The sequence below is a fragment of the Mustela erminea genome, chromosome 4 (assembly GCF_009829155.1).
Source record: "Mustela erminea isolate mMusErm1 chromosome 4, mMusErm1.Pri, whole genome shotgun sequence".
In the NCBI taxonomy this organism is placed as follows: Eukaryota; Metazoa; Chordata; class Mammalia; order Carnivora; family Mustelidae; genus Mustela; species Mustela erminea.
This window is the reverse complement of record NC_045617.1, coordinates 54,605,177-54,628,820: the sequence shown is the minus strand read 5'-3', so window position 1 is coordinate 54,628,820 and position 23,644 is coordinate 54,605,177. Positions and strand designations below refer to the sequence as shown.

At 42.2% G+C, this 23,644-nt stretch overlaps 1 protein-coding gene across 3 annotated transcripts in view; it reads left to right on the top strand.

Annotated features, from left to right (window-relative positions):
• SASH1 (SAM and SH3 domain containing 1) overlaps positions 1-23,644 on the top strand; it is a 315,133-nt gene that overhangs the window by 238,208 nt on the left and 53,281 nt on the right. For 2 of the 3 annotated variants that reach the window (XM_032339291.1, XM_032339288.1), the window contains exons 5-9: positions 6-46; positions 2,333-2,419; positions 4,741-4,794; positions 5,141-5,253; positions 12,428-12,529. In XM_032339291.1, coding sequence (XP_032195182.1) covers positions 6-46; positions 2,333-2,419; positions 4,741-4,794; positions 5,141-5,253; positions 12,428-12,529 — 397 coding nt within the window. The remainder of the gene's footprint in view (positions 1-5; positions 47-2,332; positions 2,420-4,740; positions 4,795-5,140; positions 5,254-12,427; positions 12,530-23,644) is intronic. The other variant, XM_032339289.1, reaches the window with a different exon arrangement.

Below are 23,644 nucleotides of genomic sequence, written 5' to 3'. Positions count from 1 at the left end.
TCTAGGAACACTCTTCCTAAGTCGAACTCAGAAGACAGCTCTGTAGGTCAGTATTCCTTTTCTTGGTTTAACAACTTAAATTATTTTAATACTTTATAGAACACAGAAACTGTGAACACACCAAAAACCACAAAGAATGTTTGTACCCAAGAAGAAACACTGTTAAGATTTTGATACATCTCTTTCCTCTCTTTACCCCTGCCTGTATGTTTCCTTTTAAACATAATTGGTTTCATACGCTGCATATTATTTTATAATTTCTTTCAATTGAATTCCATTCAATTGAATAACATCCTGAGCATTTTCCCACGTTGATTAAATATTCTTTATGGTAAAATTTTGAAGTCCATAAATTCCATCATATGGGATGGGCCACAATTTAAATCAACCATCTCTTGTTTGCTGAACATTTAAGTTGTCTCTAAGTTTTGCTCTCAGAGAATTGATTCTATCCGAAAAATCCTTGAACCTATCCCTAATCATGTCCTTAGTATAAATCCTTTGATTTGGAACTTTTGAATCAAAGACTATGCACAATTAAGGTGTTAAATATTTTATATATCCTTGATTATAAAACCCACTCTTGATTTAGTAACATCTTTTCTGTTGGGTCAGAGCAAGTCTGGCAAGGTCATTATGATAAGAAGCATAAGTGCTCGGATCAGGTTTTGATTTGGGTTTGAATAAGGAGTCTTCGAACTCAGTGGTTAGGGCCTTGGGCAAGTCACTTGCTTCCTGAAGTGTCCACTTTCTCATCCACTAAATGGGAACAATAATATACCCTGTTTATTGCCATATTAAGTGAGACAAGCCATTAAAGAATAGGGTGCCTGGGCTTGGTAAGAACTCAGTGCATGTTAGCTGCTATTTATTTTTCAATTTGCACCTTCATTTTGGAAACATTAAAATAGAGGAAGAAGAGAGTATATCCTCCAGGAAAAGAAATACGTCATGATCCCGAATTGCTTGAGAGGAAAGCTGAATGAGTGATGGCCCTCCTTCTGCTCTCACCTTCCGTGCTAGTATTTGCTGCAGCTGGAAAGCAGCAGGTGCCCTCACACTCCCCTCCGAGGTTCCGGGTACCAAGGAAGTCTCCTCGCAGTGGGCGTGGGCTTCATTCCAGAGCTCCAGGGCCCGTCTGCACTCACATGAGGGCCTCTGGTGTTCCCACACGGTGCCATACAGAGCCCGGGAGCAACCCCAGGTTGCCACGCATCTGTGCTTCATTGGCCAGCGCGCCAGTCTAGACCTTGGAAACCAGCAGCCCATCTCTCCACTGGGCCATTTCCAGTGGCTGCGTAGCAGCCAGGGACACCAAGTGGTGACAGTGACGAAGCTGTTGCTGTGCATGTGCCCCATCTGCATGAGACCTGCTCTTTCATTTCATCTTTAAACACAGGGCTAGTCTCTTCTTTTACTTGCTCTTTTCCATTCCTTTTGCTTTTTAAAAGGCATTGTAGCTCAGCGATGATCGGAACCCTAGCAAACACTGGAGATGTCTAGCTATGGCAGTGACATAGTTTTCCCCTGCAAACAAGGGCAGCTGTCCCCAAAACAGTCCAGAGGGTGAGGGTTGGGGAGAGGGGGAGGAGGGAGCTCCGTTGGGAGTTGTCACAGCAGGATGGCAGTCTGCTTTTCTCGTCATTGTACCCCGGGTCAGCTGCAGATAGTAGGTCAGCAAGTGACCTGAAAGCCAGAGAGGCAGGAGCCCCCTCTCCCCACCTTGCCTACCCTGCAGCTGCGTCCCCTGCCTCCCAGCAAACTCGATGCCACAGAGTAACAGCGCAGGTCAGCCCCACGGGCTCCCGGAGCCAGCTCTGAGGACTGACGGACAAGCACACCCAGGACATAATCACCCTCCTGTCTTCTTCATTAAGTCTGCAACAACAGAAATAAATCAAGGGGAGATCAACAGCAGGGATAGTGACAAAACAAAGGTCACTTCTTCAAGTGTTCCATTTGTGGTTTCGTTGAAATAATTGTGGCCGAGACCCGAGGGGGAGACTCGACCACAAGACAAGACAGGGCAGAGTTAGACACACTAGTTAAATAACATCAAAGTGAATACACGAATGCGTGTTTTGCCTGCCTTTTTGATGTTTCTTTATTTCTTGTCTTAACCCCACTGCTCTATTACTTGCTGCTAGGAAATTTGCATTTCCTTTAAACAGCTTTTTAGGCATTTCCAAGTCTTTCATAAACCGAAAGAGAAAAACTGTCTTTTTGTGAAATCAAAGTATTCTTATAAGCTTTGAATTATAAAGAAGAGGCTACTTTTGTTATTAATGAATTTATTGCTTGTGCCTTTTTTTTTTCCCTTTTGTTTTTAAAGGAAAAGGAGATTGGAAGAAGAAAAATAAGTATTTCTGGCAGAACTTTCGAAAGAACCAGAAAGGAATAATGAGACAGACTTCAAAAGGTACTGTGCCACAGCTGGCGGACAGTAGGTCCTTTTAGCTCCCAAACGTTGAAAAGCCTGTGCCCAATAATCTAACTGGAGGCGGACAGTCAGAAACACTGGTTGCCTGGGCCCACAAAGATTCCAAGTTTTCTGACAGTCCTCTCGTGACTTTTAAGACTTCATCCCAGTGGGTTTCTCTCTCTTTTTTTTTAATCAGAGAAAACAAAATGAGGAGAGTTGGCAGGTCTTCCTTTTCATAGATCTGAGAGCAAAGACCAAATCTTTCGTTTTCTTGGTCACACCAACCTCAGGAAGATCTTTACTCGCCAAGATCTATCCCCAAAGGGTTGAGCAAGTCAGAGCGTTTGTTAGTTTTGGACCCATCCCCCGGCCCTGCCACTTGAGGCCTTTGCAATCTTCTGGACTGGAGATGCTTTTCTGTGGCAGGCCAGTGACGGGGTTGTTGCCCCTGGAAACTCTGTCCCCTGGTCTGACATCATGGGAATTTGCCCGGGCTGCTTTGTGGAGGGAGCCCTGCCCTCCTCTTGGCCGTGTCTTTGTTGTTGTTTAGATAGTAAGTAAATATGTCATCCCTTTGAGGCCCAGTTATGTAATTTATGTTCCCCCTGTATTCAGAGGGAAAGCAGACACAAAGCCGCTTCTCCAGCCTAGCCCAGCCGAGCAAGGTTATCGCGAGATGAATGTTCTTAGTGGCTCACCAGTGACTGTTTGCGTTTACAAAATCACAGTGTCCTCCCCCATCCAGAATGCTGTTCCAGGTACTCAGACACGTGGAAATGAGACACGTGGACAAGGACGGCATGTCTGCAGTCACACACCTGGGACCCCAGCCGCACTCACCGGGGTTATTCCGGCTGTCCTGGTTTAAGGCTGATTCTCCAACATTCCCAGTTTTTCCTTCTGCTACACACCCGAGACCACTTGCGATTCAAAGTAAACCTTGGATCCCGACGAAGTCTTATTTAGAAAGAAAGGAAGGAAAAGGAGAGAGAGGAGACAGGATGCAGGATCAAGGGAGGAAGCCAGCCGTTTACTGGCTCATGTGGTTTCTTCTCAGAAACCCACCCAGCTCCCCGGCATTCCCTCCACCCTCGAAGGTGACGCACATAATAAAATGAATCAAACCAGCAGGCTTGTCTCCTAACCCAGCACACACTGTTATTCTTCCCGGACAAGTAGATGAGTGGCGAAGAGAACTTGGAACTTTCTGGGCTGATTGATGACAAAATGGAAATGAGATAGGGAAATGCAAGGGAACATAAATTCCAGGGCTGGCCCCGACTGCAGTGGTTTCCTCCGGGTCTGCAGCCAGACTCTCTTACTGGCCCTCGACACCAAGGGCACATTAGCCGTGGCCAAGATCCTAGTGACATCGAAGCTGGTGAAGTCTGTATGAGAAAGAGGGTGCAGGGGAAGGATGAGGAGCTAGAAGGTGGGTTTATTCCCAGCCAGTGCATTACCGCACGCTTCCACTGACCTGTCCTTCCTGACACGCTAACCAAACACACACAAGCTGGCGTGGCTCACGTATGTCACAGGTAACGGCAATCTGTTTGCTTTGCAGGAAAGCACTTTCAAAAGGTCCTATAGGGGGGATTCTCTTCGCCTCAGTAGTTCTGGCTGCCTTCAGTTTTGGTTTTCATTTTGTTTTGTTTTCTTTTTAGAGGAAGCATTGGGGGAGGGAGAGAGAGAATCCCAAGTAGGCTCCATGCCCCGTGCAGAGCCTGATGTGGGGCTCGGTCTCAGGACCCTGAGATCATGACCTGAGCCAAAATCAAGAGTCGGACACTTAACTGACTGAGCCTCGCAGGCGCTCCTGGCTGCCTTCAGTTCTGAGTGGGAAATTGAGTTCTTCTCACAGTTTGAATACATATTTATGATGAGACTTTCATTTTTTTAAGATTTTATTTATTTATTTGATAGGGAACACGAGCAGAGGGAGTGGGAGAGGGAGAAGCAGGTTTCCCACCGAGCAGGGAGTGCCAGTGCAGGGCTCGATCCTAGGACACTGGGATCACGACCTGAGCACAAGGCAGACGCTTAATGACTGAGCCACCCCAGGTACCTCTGACAAGACTTTCATATGTATGAATTTATAAAAACCTTCCTTCCAGTGAACCAAAATGCTCCCTACCTGTGATTTTATTTATTTGCGCCTATCCTCTTAGGAACAGTGGTCAGACAGCTTTATAGGAATCTAGGATCTCAACAGGCCACAGGTCTCATTCTGCAGCTGACTCTGTGACCTTAATGTTAGGAAAAAGGGGTCCCTCCCACTGCTCTCAAAAGGATTTTCTTCTTGTTCGTATTTGAAATAGAAGGACACAGAGGACCATCAGCCGAAGGAGCCTTGGAATGCTTGTCTGCTCTAGGTGGGTCTTTAAATCAGGTCTCTGCCCCACCTCTTACTCCAGACTTCCTGTCAGCTTTCTTCCAGAACACTTCCACTAGGCCCTCGATCACAAAGACTCCCATCATTTTGAAGGATTTGTTTCTATGGTAACATCCCTATGTTCTCAGAGCCTGTTTCTCAGTAAGATGGGCTAGTGGGCTTCCCCAGAAGTAGCCCAATGGCTCCTGTCGCTCAGCAGTAACGTGCAGTGTGGGACAATGCCCCTGAACTTTCTCCTTCTCTAGTCCTGACCAGTGACCTTTCAGGACTCAGCATTCTGTTTTATCTTCCTTTTTTCCATTCTGTCTTTTGTCTTCAATCTCTAGGAGAAGATGTGGGCTATGTTGCAAGCGAGATAACAATGAGTGACGAGGAACGGATTCAGCTGATGATGATGGTTAAGGAGAAGATGATCACCATTGAGGAAGCACTCGCAAGGGTAAGGGTGCAGAGACTTGGTTTACATTTGTGAGAACTTGACCCGTTTATGTGGAAAAATGTTTGGGGAGTTTGGGGAGTTGCTGTAGACTGTGCCCCCCTTGCCCCAATCCATGTGTTAAATTCTAATGCTCAGTGCAGCTTTATTTGAAGGTAGGGCCTGTGGAGGTGCCTAGGTTCTAAGTGGGGAGCCCTTGTGAAGGGAATGAGCTTACAAAAGAGGCCCCAGAGGGCTCCCACACCAGAAGATGATGGTCTGTGAACCAGGAAGCTGGTCCTCACCCCACACTAAATCTGCCAGCTCCTTGATCTTGGACTTCCCAGCCTCCAGAACTGTGAGGAATTTCTGTTGTTTATAAGCCATCGGTTTATGGTAATTTGTTATAGCAGCTCTGGTGCACTGAAACAGGGGCCTCAAAAGTACAGGAATTTATTACTTAAAGTAGTATTTTGATACTACTTTGGTGGTCATCAAGTGCCTATGTTATCAGATGAAATACCAAATTCTATTCTATTTACTTAATACAAGCATTCCATGTTGTGAATTTTCATTTCTGTATTCAGTGACTGCACACATGAATGAATGGCAAATATTTTTGAGCTTTGGACCACTTTAATGAGGAAAATGATTCTCTGAATGCCATTATGAAATACATAAGCCTTATAAAAAGATTGACAAAAATATAATAATGATAAAAAATTATTAATAAAAAACAAAGTGAAACTTAATATAGTACAACTATTGTAAACTTCCATTCTATAAGATGCAGGGCTAACTTCTGAATAATTCAAAAGTTAAGCTTTAGGCACACCTTAAAATTTTGCTTACTTTTTCTTCCAAGTAAAGTATTGTATTAGTGTTAATATATTTATTTCTAGGTATTAGTTATAGTTTAGTGTGTCATATTTTTTGTCTGAGCTGAATTAAGCACTGAAAGGAGACTAACTAATCCTCAGGTACTGGCATCGCATTTATGATAGAGAGATAGCAGTTAATAAGAGATTACCTGCTTGGTTGTTGCCCAATAAACTGACTGATGGAATCTTGGGTTTCCACTTAGAGTAGTTAGTTTGGTATTCTGTAAACAGTCATAAATTAGGCAGGTTTAGAAACAAATGAAAACTTTTAAGTTACTAGGGAATTATTGAATGAGTTATGACTTGACCATTAAGCTGAATCTTAAAGACCTGAAACCTTGGAACCATGGCAAGCACATTCGGTTTAGTTTCCTGTACCTGACTTTAAATCTCAATAGTTTAAAAAACAAAACACTTTATGTATTGTTGAGACAGCCTTCGGGGGAATAAAGCACTTGAAGGGAGTGGGAGATGAACAGGGTTTAGTCAGAGGCCTGAGGGCTAAGGCCACCTCCAGATGCACACCTGCTGGCTTCTCTTGCTCTGTCCATTTGAAGGAATGGAGGTGATCTCGGTCCTTAGTGTCCCTGGCGGACCAAAGTAGTGCTGGACCAGAGATGGAGCAGGTGACCGGTGGTGACTTCCTGTCCTTGCTGCAGATCCACCTTCACCCCCAACCTAGTCTGCCTTTTCCACCACACCTTTGGCCACCCGGCCCAGCTGTCAGTGGAGGCAAAAAGCCCACTACGAATTTTGTCTCCAGTTCCATTCCTTGAATGTGGCTTCCAGCTGAATACCTAGAAAATACATGGGAGACACACGGACCTGTATTTCGTTTTACCCTGGTAGCCCCAATGTTCACTTACCTTCTGGGGAGGGATGCTACTGCACTGCTCTTTTAAGAAGGAAACATGAGGGGCTCCTGGGTGGCTCAGTGGGTTAAAGCCTCTGCCTTCGGCTCAGGTCATGATCCCAGGGTCCTGGGAAAGAAGGAAACATGAGGGGCATCTGGGTGGCTCAGTGGGTTAAAGCCTCTGCCTTCGGCTCAGGTCATGATCCCAGGGTCCTGGGAAAGAAGGAAACATGAGGGGTGTCTGGGTGGCTCAGTGGGTTAAAGCCTCTGCCTTCGGCTCAGGTCATGCATGATCCCAGGGTCCTGGGATTGAGCCCCACATTGGGCTCTCTGCTCGGCAGGGAGCCTGCTTCCCCCTCTCTCTCTGCCTGCCTCTCTGTCTACTTGTGATCTCTGTCTGTCAAATAAATAAATAAAATCTTTAAAAAAAAAAAAAGAACTAAACATGAAGGTCAGGATGCAGAAGATGCCTGCGGCCATCTGACTACACGTGTCGGGGAGGAGAGTAGCCTGTGATGGACCTCCTCCAGTTTTTGTGGAGCAGAAAAAAATACGAGAAGTGGCCTTAACATAGTCACTTTTAGGCAGCTCATTTCTATAACTGAAAAGAAAGGAGTCTTTTCTAAGTTGGGGGGAAAACAATTAGTTTGAAGCACCTTCTGAGTTGATGATTTTAACAGCTGCCCATTATTTATGTGGAAAGGAAATCAGAAGTTGACTGGATGAGAAGGTGGCACGGCTGTGTGTGGATTTGGGTAGCGGCTTCAGCAGTGCATCTTGTCTGTCTGGGGCCCAGGGTGGGGCAGGGGCTGTGGGGGCTGCGGGGGCTGCCGGGGCTGCGGGGTCGCCCTACCTAGTTTCAGGACAGAGCTCATCAAGACGTCGAGAATATTTTCTGTAAGGCAATCCAGGAACACAGATTGAAGAACAAAAGTGGTGACATTTTCTAAAGTCTACTAGCTTCTGTACACAGCGATGGGGGTCCTTTGACAGCTGATGAAGTAGCGGGGAAGCCTTTTGGCCTGCTCTTGGCAGGGCGGCATACAGTCTCAGCTACTAGTGCCTGGATGGGCTGCTGCTTTGGCCAGAGACAAAACGCTTCATGAAAAATGTTATTTAGAGCAGAAAACAGTCTGTGGAAAGGATCTGCTGCTTTTATGACTAGCTCAGGGATCAAAATTTATTTGATGATTATACTAAAAACAAAAGCAAAAACCTTAAGACTTGGACCTCCTGTAATGACCATGATGAGAATGTCCTTCAGGACCTCAGGTGTATGTTTGTCCTGCTGTCAATCAGATACTTAAAGACCCCTAAGTTTACTCCTGACAGGACAACCGACTATCAGGAGAGAAATTTGCCTGTGTGCGATTTGGAGCAGAGAGTATCCCCAGTACATCCTTGTATTGGGGAAAATTTTATCTAATGTCAAAAACAGTTTGGTCCATTATGCTTTCTTTGTGTGGATTTGATCTCATTGATGGATACTTTCCCACCTGAAAACCCGTTATTGATACAAACAGAGATTAAAATGAAAAAGGCTACAAGGAATTAATATGTGAAACACTACCATAAGTGGCAAAAAAAATAAAAAACCATTTGAAGAGAATAAACTTTATGAAACACTTCTGTATTTCTGTATTTTCTCTGAGTGTGTAATTGAAAAAGACAGAAGCTTTAAAAAAAAAACAGCTTAACTTACGATTTTTATATTTTATTAACTAGTAGTTTTATCAAGTCTATTGGTTTATCGAACATTTTCTAATAGCTTTATGATGGATATATACTATATGTGCTTTAAGGAAATCAAGCTTATTCATAAAATAAAATTGTATGGGGGGATCTAGGTAATTGGCATAGTCTACGTAACACAATTTTAAGGAGCGTACATAGCTCTTGGCAAGTAAGTTCAGGGTATTTAGATCTTGGGCTGGTTCTGCAAGGTTTAGAAGGCCCAAGAGATACCTAGATGCCACTGGGTATTCATTTGTGTGGGTGATTTTTGTGGTGTAAAACTCAGTTTTAAAGCTTTGGCTAAAAGAGAACACTGTTGTTTTGGTATGACGGTGCTCAGCAGTGCCGGAGCTATGTAGTAGAAAAATATGTCCTTTGACATTTTAACTGGAAACACTGTCTCTAGGAAATTGAGGGAGATCTGTAACCATGATTTGATAATCCTATTTCCTAAAATATAATTATGAATACAAAAGACTACTCATGTTAACTTGATCTAATTCCTAAATATTATGTATTTATCCATCTGATAAATGTATGTCTGCTTCCATAAGGTCATACCTGCGTGAAAGTCCAAAATAAAATTTGTTTTGTTTTGTTTTTAAGTACTTATTTGTCACTGACTTAACTGCCACTACGTAAGGGAAGGGGACAGGAAAGCCAGAGGGAAAAGCTGGACAGAGATGTGGTTTCAGGAGAAATCTAGCCTTACCCCAATCCCATAGGGAGTGGGGAGCTCTGGAAGGTGAATTGCATTGTAGAGTTGTCCTCCCAGAGAAGAAGAGACTTGAGGCTGATTGGGGAGGAGGCGGCAGCCCTCTAGGCATCTGTGGGAAACATCTCCTCTCAACCATGGAAAGTTTCCTAGAGCAGGGTGTAAATGTGAGCCACATGCACAGTAACTGAGGAGTTGGGGAACACTGGTGTGAATGGAGTCTGGACTTCTGGTATACCAGAGCGCAAGATTAGGAACCGGGAACCTATATATGTGATGGTTTTCCTCGCAGCAGCTTCTGTGCATCAATCACAGAGATTTGGACAACCGAGAGGCTCATGGAGAGAGTCCATAGGAGAACAACAAGGTGATTGTAGTTAGGTTTTTTTTTTTTTTTTTTAAATAGGTCCTGTGGGTGAAAATTGGAAAGGATTTATCTCAGAGAAGAATGTAATCACCATTTCCAAGTATATGAAGGATTATTAAACAACACATCTTCAGGATGTAATGAAGAGTGTTTTGTTTTATTTTGTTTTAACCTCTATTGAGGACAAAATAAAAGGAAATGAATTTAACTTGCAGCTGGAGGGGATTTGGATTAGATATAATACAAAAGTTCTTTTCTCGTAGAAATGGGAACAATTTAGGATCTCCTCAAACGTTTCTAAAATAGCAATTACGGACTGAAGATGGCCATCCCTCTAGGAATCATGCCGTAGGCTTCAAGTATGAGAAAAATATGAGACTGAAGAAAATAGGATATGAAAGAAGTATTTCCTCCTGACACATGCGCGCACGCGCGAGCACACACACACACAGACATAGACATGCACATGCACACTTTAAAACTTCTGTCGTGTTAAAGCTAGACATTTGCTTCAGAACATCTAAGTTCTCAGATGAAATCATCAATTGTCTTTCCTCCATGAAATTATATTTAAGTCAAAATTTCTTTGGGAGCAAAGTAGAATATAAAAATGTAGTTGTAAAAGTAACTAACCAGGTTGCGTTTTTTCCCCTGTAAGATGCACTTAGGATTCTTTTTAGAGATCCTGTTTTATAACTTGAAAACAGAGCATTTTTAAATTAGAAAATTAAAAAACAAGGTAAATTTGGGTAGAGTGTGAATTTGAATCTCTCTCTGAGGAAGCCCTGCTACTCTCAGACCCCAGAGTCCATGAAGGACAGGGACAGATAGAAGAAAAAAAATATCAAATCTGTTATGATCGACTAGTTAGGAATTTGCTGTGTTTTGTTTCAATTAAAGATGAAGCTCATTTAGTGGCTTCTCGAAGTTGAGCCTAGGTGGAATATGAAAGTATGGCAGAGACTGGAAGAAAACAAATGATAACCGTCTTTCAGTCATGCGGGAAGAATGTAGCATTTCAGAAATCAGAAAATGTGGGGGGCGCCTGGGTGGCTCAGTGGGTTAAGCTGCTGCCTTCAGCTCAGGTCATGATCTCAGGGTCCTGGGATCGAGCCCCGCATTGGGCTTTCTGCTCAGCGGGGAGCCTGCTTCCTTCTCTCTCTCTGCCTGCCTCTCTGCCTGCTTGTGATCTCTGTCTGTCAAATAAATAAATAAAATCTTTAAAAAAAAAAAAAAAGAAAATGTGGGAGGAAAGACCATTCTAATATATAACTTAAATATACCACAAAGATTAGAGCAATATCCATGTCCCTAATGTACTAGAAAGATTAAAGTGCTACTCGCAAATAGCAGAAGTTCAAACCCCTGGAGCTGACGTGAGCTGTGAGCTCTCTTTTATCGGGAACCACAAGGCTGTGTTTGTCATGAGTCTTTGCTTTGGTATGGGTGCTAAGTTTTGTTGCATTATCTTACATAATTCTAGTAATAGTTCTGTGAGAAAGTTTATTGTCATCCCCATTTTCCAGATAGAGGAACTGAGGCACAAAGGAGTTAAGTAATTTGCCCCAGCGTTCCAAGCTGATACTTGGTTCTGCAGCCAAGCTCTTACCCATTAATCAATACTGTCTGCCTTCCCATGTCTATCTCCTATCACAAGTATGTGCAGCAAAGAATTTCATGGTAGCAGTGATACTTTGCAAAGTTGCCTTTTCCCTAGAGGGATGCTGTCAGCATGGTGGCTTTGCCATGTCCACGTGGCTCCAGTGGTTGAGAACAGTCCTAGCACCTTCTCCTGGGCTGTTAGGCCAGATCGTTTCTGTTTTTTGACATCTTGATTTATAGAACATGATTTCATCAGTGTGAAATTCATACCTAAAAACTGCTTTGTAATAGAATTTTGATACAGTGGTAACTTAACCGTATTGTGTTGCAGAGTTAAATTTCTATGTGTTTGATGAAAACACGCCTAGAACCTCTCACATTTGCCATTCTAAAAGACCTTTCTGTTCGCTTAAACTTGTCAATTTCCTATAATCTTTCACTTGTCTTTCTATTTTCAGAAAGTGTAAAGGGAATTTCTAAACCCAAACTGGAGATGTCTCGGAACATACTCTAGATAGCTCGTTATTTTCCTCTCCTCCACAAGGGTGCCCGATAACGCTCATAATGTTTGTTAGGTGAGAACAAGGAATTGGTAACTTGAAACAGTCAGTTTCAAGAAAAGCAAGTGATTTTAGAGAATCTGTTTCAGGCTTCCACCTCTGTTTCACCAAAATGCCCATAGTCTACCACATTGTGTCTTCGACAAAGACAGGTAATTCAGAGGCCAGGCTACAGACAATTTCTGTTTTTGAACTTACAGTTGAACTGAGAAAGATGAGTATTGAGGCTGGAGGGTCTTGGAGGGAAAATCAAGGTTCTTTTTAGAACACCAAATACAAAGAATCTGTTGTGTCTGTCAGTTTGATGTAGATGAAAAATCACAGGGCAGGGTGTACGTCTTCCTGTCAGTTTGGGGAACCTTGTCTTTGGCTGGCACTGAGTCCCCAGCAGCAGCATGAAGAAAGTGCCCAGAGCATTCTCTCTGCTGCCTGGTAGGCAGCCCTGGCCATTATTTCCATGTCAATTTTCATTTTCTTTTATTGTAGCTCAAGGAGTATGAGGCCCAGCACCGGCAGTCAGCGGCCTTGGACCCTGCCGACTGGCCAGACGGTTCTTACCCAACATTCGATGGCTCATCAAACTGCAATGTAAGTTTACTGTTTCTGAGCAACTTGACCGCTTCTACTACAAAGTAGATTTTAGCCAACTTCTGCCTTTGAACTTCCTTCTGCCATTACCAGCTCCCACCCGGATCTGAAAAGAAGCATCTCTTCTGACGTGTTACTCAGTTTTCTTGATGGACTTATCTGCAGTGAAAATAGTGCTGTTGATTCTGTTACTTCATAATTGTGGTAAATCATATGTAATTTAAAATTTAACCTTAAAAGCATTTTTATGTTCAATTAATATTCAGTTCAGTGGCATTAAGCACATTCTCGTTGCTGTGGCATCGTCATAAAATACACATCCAGAACTTTCTCAGCATCCAAAGCAGAAATTCCATAACCATTAACCAGTAACTCCCCTTCCATAAATTTAGGAAGCCATCATTTTACTTTCTAGCTCTATGAGATTTGACTATTCTGGGTCCTTTATATACATGGAATCATACAATATTTGTCCTTCTGCATCTGGTTTATTTCATGTAGCATAATGTTCTCAAGGTTCATCCACATTGCAGCATATGCCAGAACTTCATTCCTTTTTTAAGGATAAGTAATACTCTACCATATGGATATACCACATTTTGTTTATCCATTTGTCTGTTGATTGACACTTGGGTGTTTCTACCTTTTGGCTGTTGTAAACAATGCTACTATGAACATTAATATATGAATATCTGTTTGAGTACTTGCTTTCAGTTCTTTTCAGTATGTATCTAGGTGGAGAATTTCTAGATCACATGTTTATTATACATTTACTTTTTAAAGGAGCCACTATACAGTTTTCCAGTATGGCTGCGCCATTGTACAGCAATGTGTAAACGTTCCAGTTTTATTTTACTTCTCACCAGCACTTGTAATTTCTCCCTTTTTGTCAATAGCCAGCCTAATGGGTGTAAAATGATGTCTTGTTGTGACTTTGATTTGCATTTCTCTAATGACTAATGATATATATATATATATGAAATGTCTATTCAAGTTCTTTGCTCACTCTTGAATTGGGCTGTTTTTTGTTGGCTGTTGAGTTGTAGGAGTTCTTTGTAGATTCTGGCTATTAATCCCTTATCAGTTGCATGATATAAATAATTTATTTCATTTTAGGGTTGCCTTTTCACTTTCTTCTTTTTTTTTTTTAAAGATTTTATTTATTCACTTGACAGACAAAGATCACAAGTAGGCAGAGAGGCAGGCAGAGAGAGAGAGGAGGAAGCAGTCTCCCTGCTGAGCAGAGCACCCGATGCAGGGCTCGATCTCAAGGCCCTGAGATCATGACCTGAGCTGAAGGCAGAGGCTTAGCCCACTGAGCCACCCAGGCATCCCAACTTTTTCACTTTCTTGATGTCATTTGATGCATAAAAGGTTTCTAAGTTTGAAGTCCAATTTCCCTTTGCTTTTGTTCCCTGTGCTTTGGGTGTCATATCCAAGAAAGCTTTGCCAAATCCAATATCATGAAGATTTTCTCCTGTTTTCTTTTCAGAGTTTTATAGTTTCAGCTCTTAAGTTTAGGTCTTTGGCCCATTTTAAGTTTATATGTGTATATGATAATAGCATACAGGTCCAACTTCATTCTTCTGCAGATAGATACCCAGTTTTCCCAGAACCATTTGTTAAAAGGACCGTTCTTTCCTCATTGACTGGTCTTGGCTTCCTTTTCAAAAATTAATTGACCATATATGCTAGATTTTATTTCTGGGCTCTCTTATTTTATCCCATTGGCTTATATGTCTTTCCATTGTAGGTATTACACTGTTTTGATTAATGTAGCTTTGTAGTAAGTTTTGAAATCAAGACATGTGAACCCTCTAACTTGATTCTTTTTCAGATTGTTTTAGCTATTCAGGTCCTTTGAGAGTTCATATGAATTTTAAGATGGGTTTTTCTTTTTCCACAAAAGATGCCATGAGATTTTGATAGAGATTGCAGTGAATCTGTAGTTGATTTGGGTAGTATTGTCATCTTTTTTTGTTTGTTTGTTTTGTTTTTTTTTAGTATTGTCATCTTAATAGTAGGAAGTTCTTCTGATCTATGTACATAGGGTATCTTTGCATTTCTTTATATCTTCTTTAATATCTTTCAGCAATGTTTTGTAATTTTTAGTGTACACATCTTACCTCCTTAGTTAAGTTTATTTCCAAGTATTGTATCATTTTTTAATGCTTATTTTCTTTTTTCACATTTTCATAGCTAGTGTATAAAAATGGAACTGATTGTTGATCTTGTGTCCCTCAACTTTGCTGAATCCATTTCTTAATCTCTAAGAGGTTTTGTGTGGTAGAATCTTTGGGGTTTTCCCCATAGGAGATTGTGTCATTTGTGCACAGAGACAGTTTTACTTCTTTTCTAATTTGGATGACTTTTATTATTCATGCTATTTTTTTTTAAGATTTTATTTATTCATTTGACAGAGAGAGCACATACAGGGGGAACAACAGAGGGAGAGGGAGAAGCAGGCTACCTGTTCAGCAGGGAGCCAGACATGGGGCTCAGTCCCTGGACCCTAGAATCATGACCTGAGCCAAAGGCAGACGTTTGACTGACTTTACTCAGGCGCCCCTATTCATGCTGTTTTAATGTGACCAAACATGCTTCCTAGGAGTTCCACAGGAATCGTGGGAAGAGTTTCGAGTTTCAAGCAGTTATCTTGTGATGCCATCATCCAACTGCAGGCAGTAAGAATGGAGGGAGTTACCCTTTTTCACTTATTATGTAAATGCTTTGTTTGTTAGGTTCCTTCTTTCTTAAAAGCTGGAAGCAACACTACCTCTATGTCTTCAGCTTCTTGTCTCCTCTTGTCCATGCTCTATACTGGTAGTCATCGCTCCAGAACATACCTCTCTTCTTGCAAGCTCCTGCTTTCAAAAAGCCTGCTGGTTTTCCAGTTCTGTAAGATAAATTCCAAACATTCTGGCACACTCGAGACACTTTGCAGTCTGGCTTTAGTCAATATGTCTGCTCTCCTCTGCCACCCCCATACCCCTAATAGCCTCCACTCCATCCACACTGGACCCTGCCTGTGTTACTGAACACACCTTGTATTGTCCACACTCTACTTTAATTCAGGCAATTTCCTCCACTGAGCTTCCTCCAGATTTTTCCAGGTAAAATTCTGTGTGTCCTTCAAGATAAAGTCCAACTGTCACCTCTTCTGAAACTTCCTTCAGCCTTCTTAAGTTTATTTTATTGCTTCCTATTCTGTGCCTTGTTAAACTAGCATTGTACATGAAGCCTGACCTTTATCCTAGAGTATAGGAATTCATCATGCATCTTGTAGCCTCCTTGGGAATCATGAGCTCTTTGAGCAAGAAAGTGTCTCCAGCGAGTGTCTAATTCAGTGTCCAGTTCATATGGCATGTTCAAAAAGAAATATTCAGTGGACAAAGTTGTATTTATTTATTTATTTAAAGATTTTATTTATTTATTTGACAGACAGAGATCACGAGTAGGCAGAGATGCAGGCAGAGAGAGAGAGAGAGGAGGAAGCAGGCTCCCTGCGGAGCCCGATGCGGGGCTTGATCCCAGGACCCTGGGATCATGACCTCAGCCGAAGGCAGAAGCTTTAGCCCACTGAGCCACCCAGGCACCCCCAAAGTTGTGTTTAAATGTTCATCTCCCCTGGCTGCTCGAAGAGCATGTTTCATGTCCTACATCACACTTCTTTGCATCTAAGCAACAGACGATGGCTTGTCAGAAGTAAATGTAAGCTTTCCGCTATCTCCTTGTCCCTGATTTCCTGAGTCAAGCACTGGATTTCCATTTCAGCGAAAGAAAGAAAGAAAGAAAGAAAGAAAGAAAGAAAGAAAGAAAGAAAGAAAAGAAAAAAAAGAAAAAAAAAAAAAGAAAGTGAAGAAAAAGAAAAAAAAATCCCAGGGGATTGTTAATTTGAAAGCCCTGCTTTGTTGCTTTTATGTGAGAGACTGAGACATTACCCTTTATAATAACAAATGTATCCTATGCTAGCCAGCATTGTGTGCTGGGACTATGAGGTAATTAAAAGAACCATGCTCATGGATTTCAGTGTACCTTTTTCGTGTCTCTTATCCCCTTGTCCTGAAGTCTAGCATAATATAAATGTAAATCATGAACCTGAAGAAGCATGAAGAATAAATACAGTAACTCAGGACTGATGCTATTCAAAGCCCGCTGGGGGAGAACACAAAGACCCAGCTGTCCATCGTTGGGTCCTCTAGCGTCAGACTCACTGTATTCTGTCCTGATTAATAGCATCCGAGGCAAGGGGGAGGTTCTAAGACTATCCAGTCAGAAACACAGGACTGTGTTTCTGACACACACTCACACACTAAATGTGAGAGGCTCGTCACATTTAGGAAAAGTTAATATAAATTAAGTACAATGATGGTTTTGAACAAGCTGTTCAGAAAGCATTCATTATTAGGTATTGGTTTTTAGTTATTAACCACCTTCAGATGGTATCAGAACCATCACCTTGGTAGAAATTGTCAGAAGAAAGTGGGTACTTCTTAGAAGTTGGACATTCATTCCCTTGAGCATTATTTCTTTGTTCACTGAGGAGACATCTAGAAAGCGCTTGCTGTATACCCGGCTTAATGCCATAGCTAGTCAGGTTACAGAGGTAGAGGAGTAGGAGAGATGGGCCCTGCCCGCCCTGAGTTTCCCCAGTAGCGCAGAGGTTAAAATCACCCCCACATGTGCTCACACAGACTTTAGATGTCATGTACACACTCACGTTATTAGCTTCTCAGCAGACCGTTTCTTCGTAGATGATGCAAAAATGAATTCAGCCTGTTCTAGTTGGCACCCTCCATTTCCAGTACAATCTTCCAGAAGCGCCGGAGCAACTTTTTGCTGAGAGACGTAGGTGAAGACAGGCCATTCGGCAATGGAGTTTGTTGAAGCGATATTATTTACACTGCGTATTTTGCTAGCTGGCTTCGCGCACGCTGCCGCACCCATTTCCAGTCACGCTGCACATTCCTACAGCTGACCGCCATTGGCACTGAAGTTTGCTTGAACTTGATTGCAATCCTAATGTATGTAACTCTCGCCCCCTCACCCTACCCCATGGCCCGTCCTGTGTTTTTATGGAGACTCAGCAAGAAACTCCAGCCAAGATATTCCTTCTCAATTATGCTACCTTCGCCTGATAGCGGAGTAATTAATTTCAGATAAATCCCGCTGTGTCCTCCTCCAGCCGCCGTGGGTTAGACGCTTTGATTATCTTTTGTGCGAGAGCCCGGGCTTTTCAGTTGCCTATTGATTCTTTTCTAGACTGAGATGTAAATAGCCCACTGGCCAGAGCTGGGAATGTCCAGGCCATGGACGTTTCAGGGATCACAAGCCCTTTGTCACGAGATTCAATGCCTATATTGATGCCTGTCGTGCTTTAGGATTTCATTGGCACTGATTTCATAGACCCCCACCCCCATAACTGACATTAGATCATTGCGTGTTGCTTCACAATAAATCCATATTCACATTCCTGGTTTCCAAGAATGTAAAGTACTAAAGATAGTTACCAGGGAAAGTGAAAAATAGCTCTCTCTTTGCCGGAGGAGAATGTGTTCTGTGCTGTTTCTCATTAATAACAAACTTCTGTTGTGAGTGTTAGAGTTTTTAAAAAGAGTTTCTGGTTTGAGTCCTTCACTTGATTCCTGGCTAAATATCTGGACATACGTTTTAGTATTTTTCATTTTAGTTTGATAAATTTTGTTTTCCTTTGCCTCCTGTAGGGGGAGGTTTGGGGAGTTCTCCTTTTCAGTTTTCAACTTTTGTGCCTTGAGGCTCAGTTTACCTTCTCGTTAAGAAAACATTTAATGAAATTCTGTCCATCCTCCAGGGGTCTAGAGATTTGTACACAAAGAGTATGTTTTAGTAAATCATAATTTTGATATTTCTGCCAAATTGGTAGGTAAAACTTGGTGATCTGTATTTGGTTCTCAAATATTAAAAATGCTTGCAGTGAAACATCTTTCACAAATTGTTAAATTGTAAATTGTTTAATTATGATGTGATTTAAGTTATTTTAAAAATATATGATGTTAAAGAGAAATTAAAGCAACAACAAGGATAAGAAGGCACAAGTCCATTGTAGACATTTATTTTGGTCCCGTCTGTTTGTTTCTCTTGATACAAAATGTGTTCCAGGAAAAAATTGGAATTCTGTGTCTATACTGGAGCTCCTCACTAGGATGAAGCAACTATGGTGAAATATTCCGTGAAGGGAGTTATTTTGTAACACAAGCCATGGTTTTATAATTGATCTTCTACATTTGGGGAAATTTAGTCGGGAAGTATTTGTGCAAGGAGGGGTCTAAAGTTCTAGCTGAGGCATAGCAACACCTTTTGTCCACCTGTGCACTCTTCATGGCCTTTCCTTGCAGCCAGCTCTGAATATATTTTGCCACTAACTGGGTTTAAGGCACAGGAGAGCCATGGGTTGAACTGTGTCCCAGAGTTTGGGCAAAAAAGACACATCAAGTGCTCACTTCCACTTCTAACAAAATGCTATTTTAAGTGTTTCCTTGTCTGAGGACTTTCAAAGTCTCAACTAAAATATCCCCCTGTGATGAGATGTTTTGGTTATAATGCGAGACGGTTAAGTCTTTTTGGGGCTTCCTAAAATTATAAACTGCAAACTTGTACCTCATTGTCAGGCAGGTTTTATTTAGCTCTCCAGAGTCCCTTCCCCTGCTTTTCTTACAGCAGCCGTTGCGTGCAAGCAGAGGCTGCAGGTCTGGTATTTCAAAAGGAGAAGCTGCCACAGCCTTAGTCTACACTAGAACTTCCTAAAAGATAATGTGAAGAGCATTCCACAAAGTTACTTTTTTTTTTTTAATATTTCATTTATTTATTTGAGAGAGAGAGAGCACAAGCCAGGGGAAGGGGCAAAAAGAGAGGGAGAAGCAGACTCCCTACTGAGCAGAGAGCCCGATGCGGGGCTCGATCCCAGGACTCTGAAACCATCATCTGAGCTGAAGGCAGATGCTTAACCGATAGAGCCACCCAGGTGCCCCCAAAGTTAACTTTTTTAGTAGTTCTTGTGGTGAATGGCTTGATTTCTATTATGGCCAAAGCAAAGACTCACAGTTTAATAACCTAACACAGAATGTAGTGGGAGAGCCGAGCCCATGCACATGGGGTTCATGGACAGATTGACCTGTCCTTCTCATTCAAGGGGCATCCATATATTGATTCTCTTAAGAGTCTGCCTATTATGGGTTGAATCAGATTTAAAAAAAAAAAAAAAAAACTTGGCTATCTTAATGTGTTTATTTTGAATATGTTTCATTTACTAGGGTGGACTTCTAGACAAGGTGTATAGGTGAAACTTTATAGAAGTTTTATATTTTAGAGGTGTTAGTGTTAGAAGGAAATATAAATCAATACCATTAGCTTCCTCATTGGGGAAATCTGACCCCATAAGAAGAATTGTTTTTTATGATAACACATGATGAATTTACAAAAGTTTTTCCCACCTTTAGATTTTCCTAGCAATTACAAAAATTACTCTGAATGAATATTTTTAGATGCATAAATTGTGTGAAGATTCATATATACTACAGAGTGAGAGCTGGCATTATAGATACTGTAAATATTGTCTGTGAAAATGGTTGACTTCCCAATAGTGTCTCTGCTATGCTGGTTTTTAATAAGGAAATTTAAGAGAGGGTAGATTCCAAGCATAAAAATAACTAAATTACTTTTATTTCTGGATAAACTGTGTTTTTTGTGGGCTTTTTTTGGGTTGGGGGGGAGTTGGAGGGAGGACAGCGGGAGGAGGAGAGTGAAGGCTCCCATCACAGGGCTCAGTCTCATGACCCTGAGATCATGACCTGTACCAAAATCAAGAGTCGGACACCCAACCAACTGACACCCAACCAACTGAGCCACCCCAGGCACCCCTAAACTGTTTGCTTTTAATAGTGTTTGCATTTTTTTCTTTGTATCTCTTTTCCTAGAGAATTTTTTTTTTCATGACTCTTCATATATGGGTTTCAGCTTAATAGAGTTCTAATTGGCAAGGTAACTTTTGATTTGGGGCTGGAAGATGGTTCTGCTCGTTGAAGCTTTGATGGTTGTATTAAGCTGGGCTGGAAGACGGGATCGGTGGATGTGTGCTTCAGCTCCTTATTTCTTAAACCGAAGAGCCTTACTCGTTTGACTTGTAATATGACCAGGAGAAAGAGAAATATGGCTGCCGATGATTTGCCAGAGGCCATGTATACCTTGTGTCCCTGGGACAGATGTCAGCAATTCCTTCTATGACACAGTGCCAGAATAACAACCACTTTTCTAAGTCTTTCTAAATGCTAACTATGTTAAAAATAACTTTTATTGATTCTGGTCTTTTAATGCATACTTGCAGCCTTCAGATGATTATTCAGACTTTTATAGGTACTTTCTGTAAATTTCTTTTTTATTTGGCTGGGTGGGAAGGTACAGGAAGAAACACTACTCTTAATTTCAACAAAAGTGCTTTTGAAACTAAAGTGCAAATAAAACAGAGACATATTAAAATTCCTTTTAGAAGGGTAAAAGGGATGATTCTTGAGACCTGCAGCTTGTGGTGAGTGCAGGAGACAAAAAAATCAGACCATTGGAACAACACGCATAGTGAAGTCTCTTGAGAAAGATGAATTTTGCCCTAACTGCATGTAAGCTGACCGAGAACTGTTGTTTAGATGACTCTTTGTCATTAATTCCACACCACCCTCTCGTCCCCAGCCTTCTCCCTGGGATGGAGGCCAAAGTTTGAGGCGTACATTTTCTGGGAGCGCCTGAAGATCATCCTCTCTAAACAAAGTTAGCCCGGAAGCAGGCTCTGCCCTCGGGAAAGCTGGGTGCTTGCCCTTGCCCAGCATTCTGAGGGGAGGGGCCGGTTAACTGGGACGCAGCCTTTGGGTTCAGGTCCGGCTCTACCCGCTTCCCACCCCCCATTAGAGCTGCCTCTGTGGGAAAGTTGTCTCATCAGTTTGTGCCTCTGTTTTCTCATCTGGAAAAGCAGGAACAAGTATACCTACTCCAAACAGGTGTTGCAAGAATTAAATGGCACCAAGTAAATACCCAGTGAATGCCAGTTTCTATTACTTTATGTTTAGATCTTTTACCTTTCCATTAACCATTACTCTTAAAATACTTGAGTTCCCATGAAAGTGCAATTTTTTTGGCTGTGTCATTAACATGCTCGCAAATGCTCACGTATTACAGCAGATCGGCTAGAGCTGCGAGAACAAGCTGCGTGCAGCCGGCCTGTGTTAGCTTAGCTGTGCTTTTAGCAAACACCAATCAGTTCGTCTTCTGTTTCAGAAGGTGTTATTCTGTGAGTGGGTGTGGGGCTGGGTGCGATATGATTTCAATGATCATGTTGTGCTTTGTGATTTAACGTTTGGGAAGAATGAGCAGTTAACTGTAGGGAAATTACCTACAGCCTGGCCGTGCTGAGGGGGACTCTCTGAGTGCGTGGGTGTGGGCTTCCGGCTGGTCGTGGTGGAGAGCTCGCTCATGGCCGCCCGGAAGTCACTGCGGTTGTGGCTCTTTGTACCCAGTGGACTGACTTGGCACATCTCTCTCTTCACCGGTCTGTAGAGTTACAGAGAGTTGAGGCTGCTGAAGGGTATCAGGGGCCCCGTGGGAAAAAAAAAAAAATAGTGAAAAAATAACCAGGTACTGCATAAGCTGAGGAAACCTATTTTTAACATTTAAAAAACTTAAGGTTGCTTTTGGATACATTCTGTTGTGTTGTTTCTTTTATTTGGTTGAGTCAGGGGAAACTGGAGTTACTAGCTTTTGGCATATAAAAATGGCAGATTTATTTGTCCAGCCCAATAGCTGAATACCGGACAGGATGTACCACATTTCCCCTGCCAGCTGATCACATCAAAGTGAAGACACTTGTAGTGGAATCTGGGTTAAGGATTGGCATTTAGATTTGCAACTCCAGTTTTTGTTTTGCTTTCGGAAGTAACCTCCAGGAGAATGGGGTAAGAGAGAATGTCCATAACTTATTAAATGAGATTTATCACATGTTAATTCCTCCTTGAATCATTTGCCCTAGTGCCAGATCTTATATAACAGATGGGTTAGAAAGATCCCGGCCCTCACTGTGGTTTGAGAGTAGGACCTGGACTGAGGGCCACCTGTAGCCCAAGCCAACTGATAGAGGTCATAGGCTGCCCATCACTTTGTTCAAGTCCATTTGAATCTTAAGTTACTAGTTACCTGTTTTATCAAAACTCGTGGGGCACCTAGGTGGCCCAGTCCACCCAGGACTGGGATAAGTGTCCAAATTTTGATTTTTTAAAAATACTATTTATTTATTTGACAGAGAAAGAGATCACAAGTAGGCTAGCAGGTGAGGGAAGGGGGAAGCAGGCTCCCTGCTGAGCAGAGAGCCTGATGCGGGGCTTGGTCCCAGGACCCTGAGATCATGACCTGAGCCGAAGGCCGAGGCTTAACCCACTAAGCCATCCCGATGCCCCCAAATTTTGATTTTTGACTGAGGTCATGATCTTGGGATCCTGGGATGGAGCCCCAGGTCAGGCTCCCTGCTCAGTGGGAAGTCTGCTTGAGGAGTCTCTCTATCCCTCTCCCTCTGCCCCTCCCCCTGCTCACTCTCTCTCTCTAAAATAATAAATAAATCTTAAAAAAAAAATAATAAAACTCTTAGCCCTATAGGCAGTCATCAGACAATGACACTCTTTTGGATAGCAATATTTTGATACAACGAAATTCCAATTCAAATTCTGTTTACAGAATAATGTCTGTCGAAACCTCCCTTGATTCTCCTCTTCTTGTCCCTTGTTCCTCTCCCTTTGTACCACAGACCTTCTGTCATCCCTTACCGATTGTACCATTACTGATATAAGGCTGATAGCATTGTATAATCAGTTCCTAAAAGAAGTTCTTACCTGCACTTTGACCCAGAGTGTAGGTGAAAGAACGCTGCCGTGAGCATTCTTTTACTCCTTCGTTGTACACACATTACTGAGTTCCTACTACGGGCCTGGCCCTATACACAGGGATTTGTATTTGGCAGGGACAGACAGACAAGGAGATAGCACCGATGAGGATTTAATTGGAGTATTTCTACCTAGTGTATTAAGTATACACACAAAGTCCATT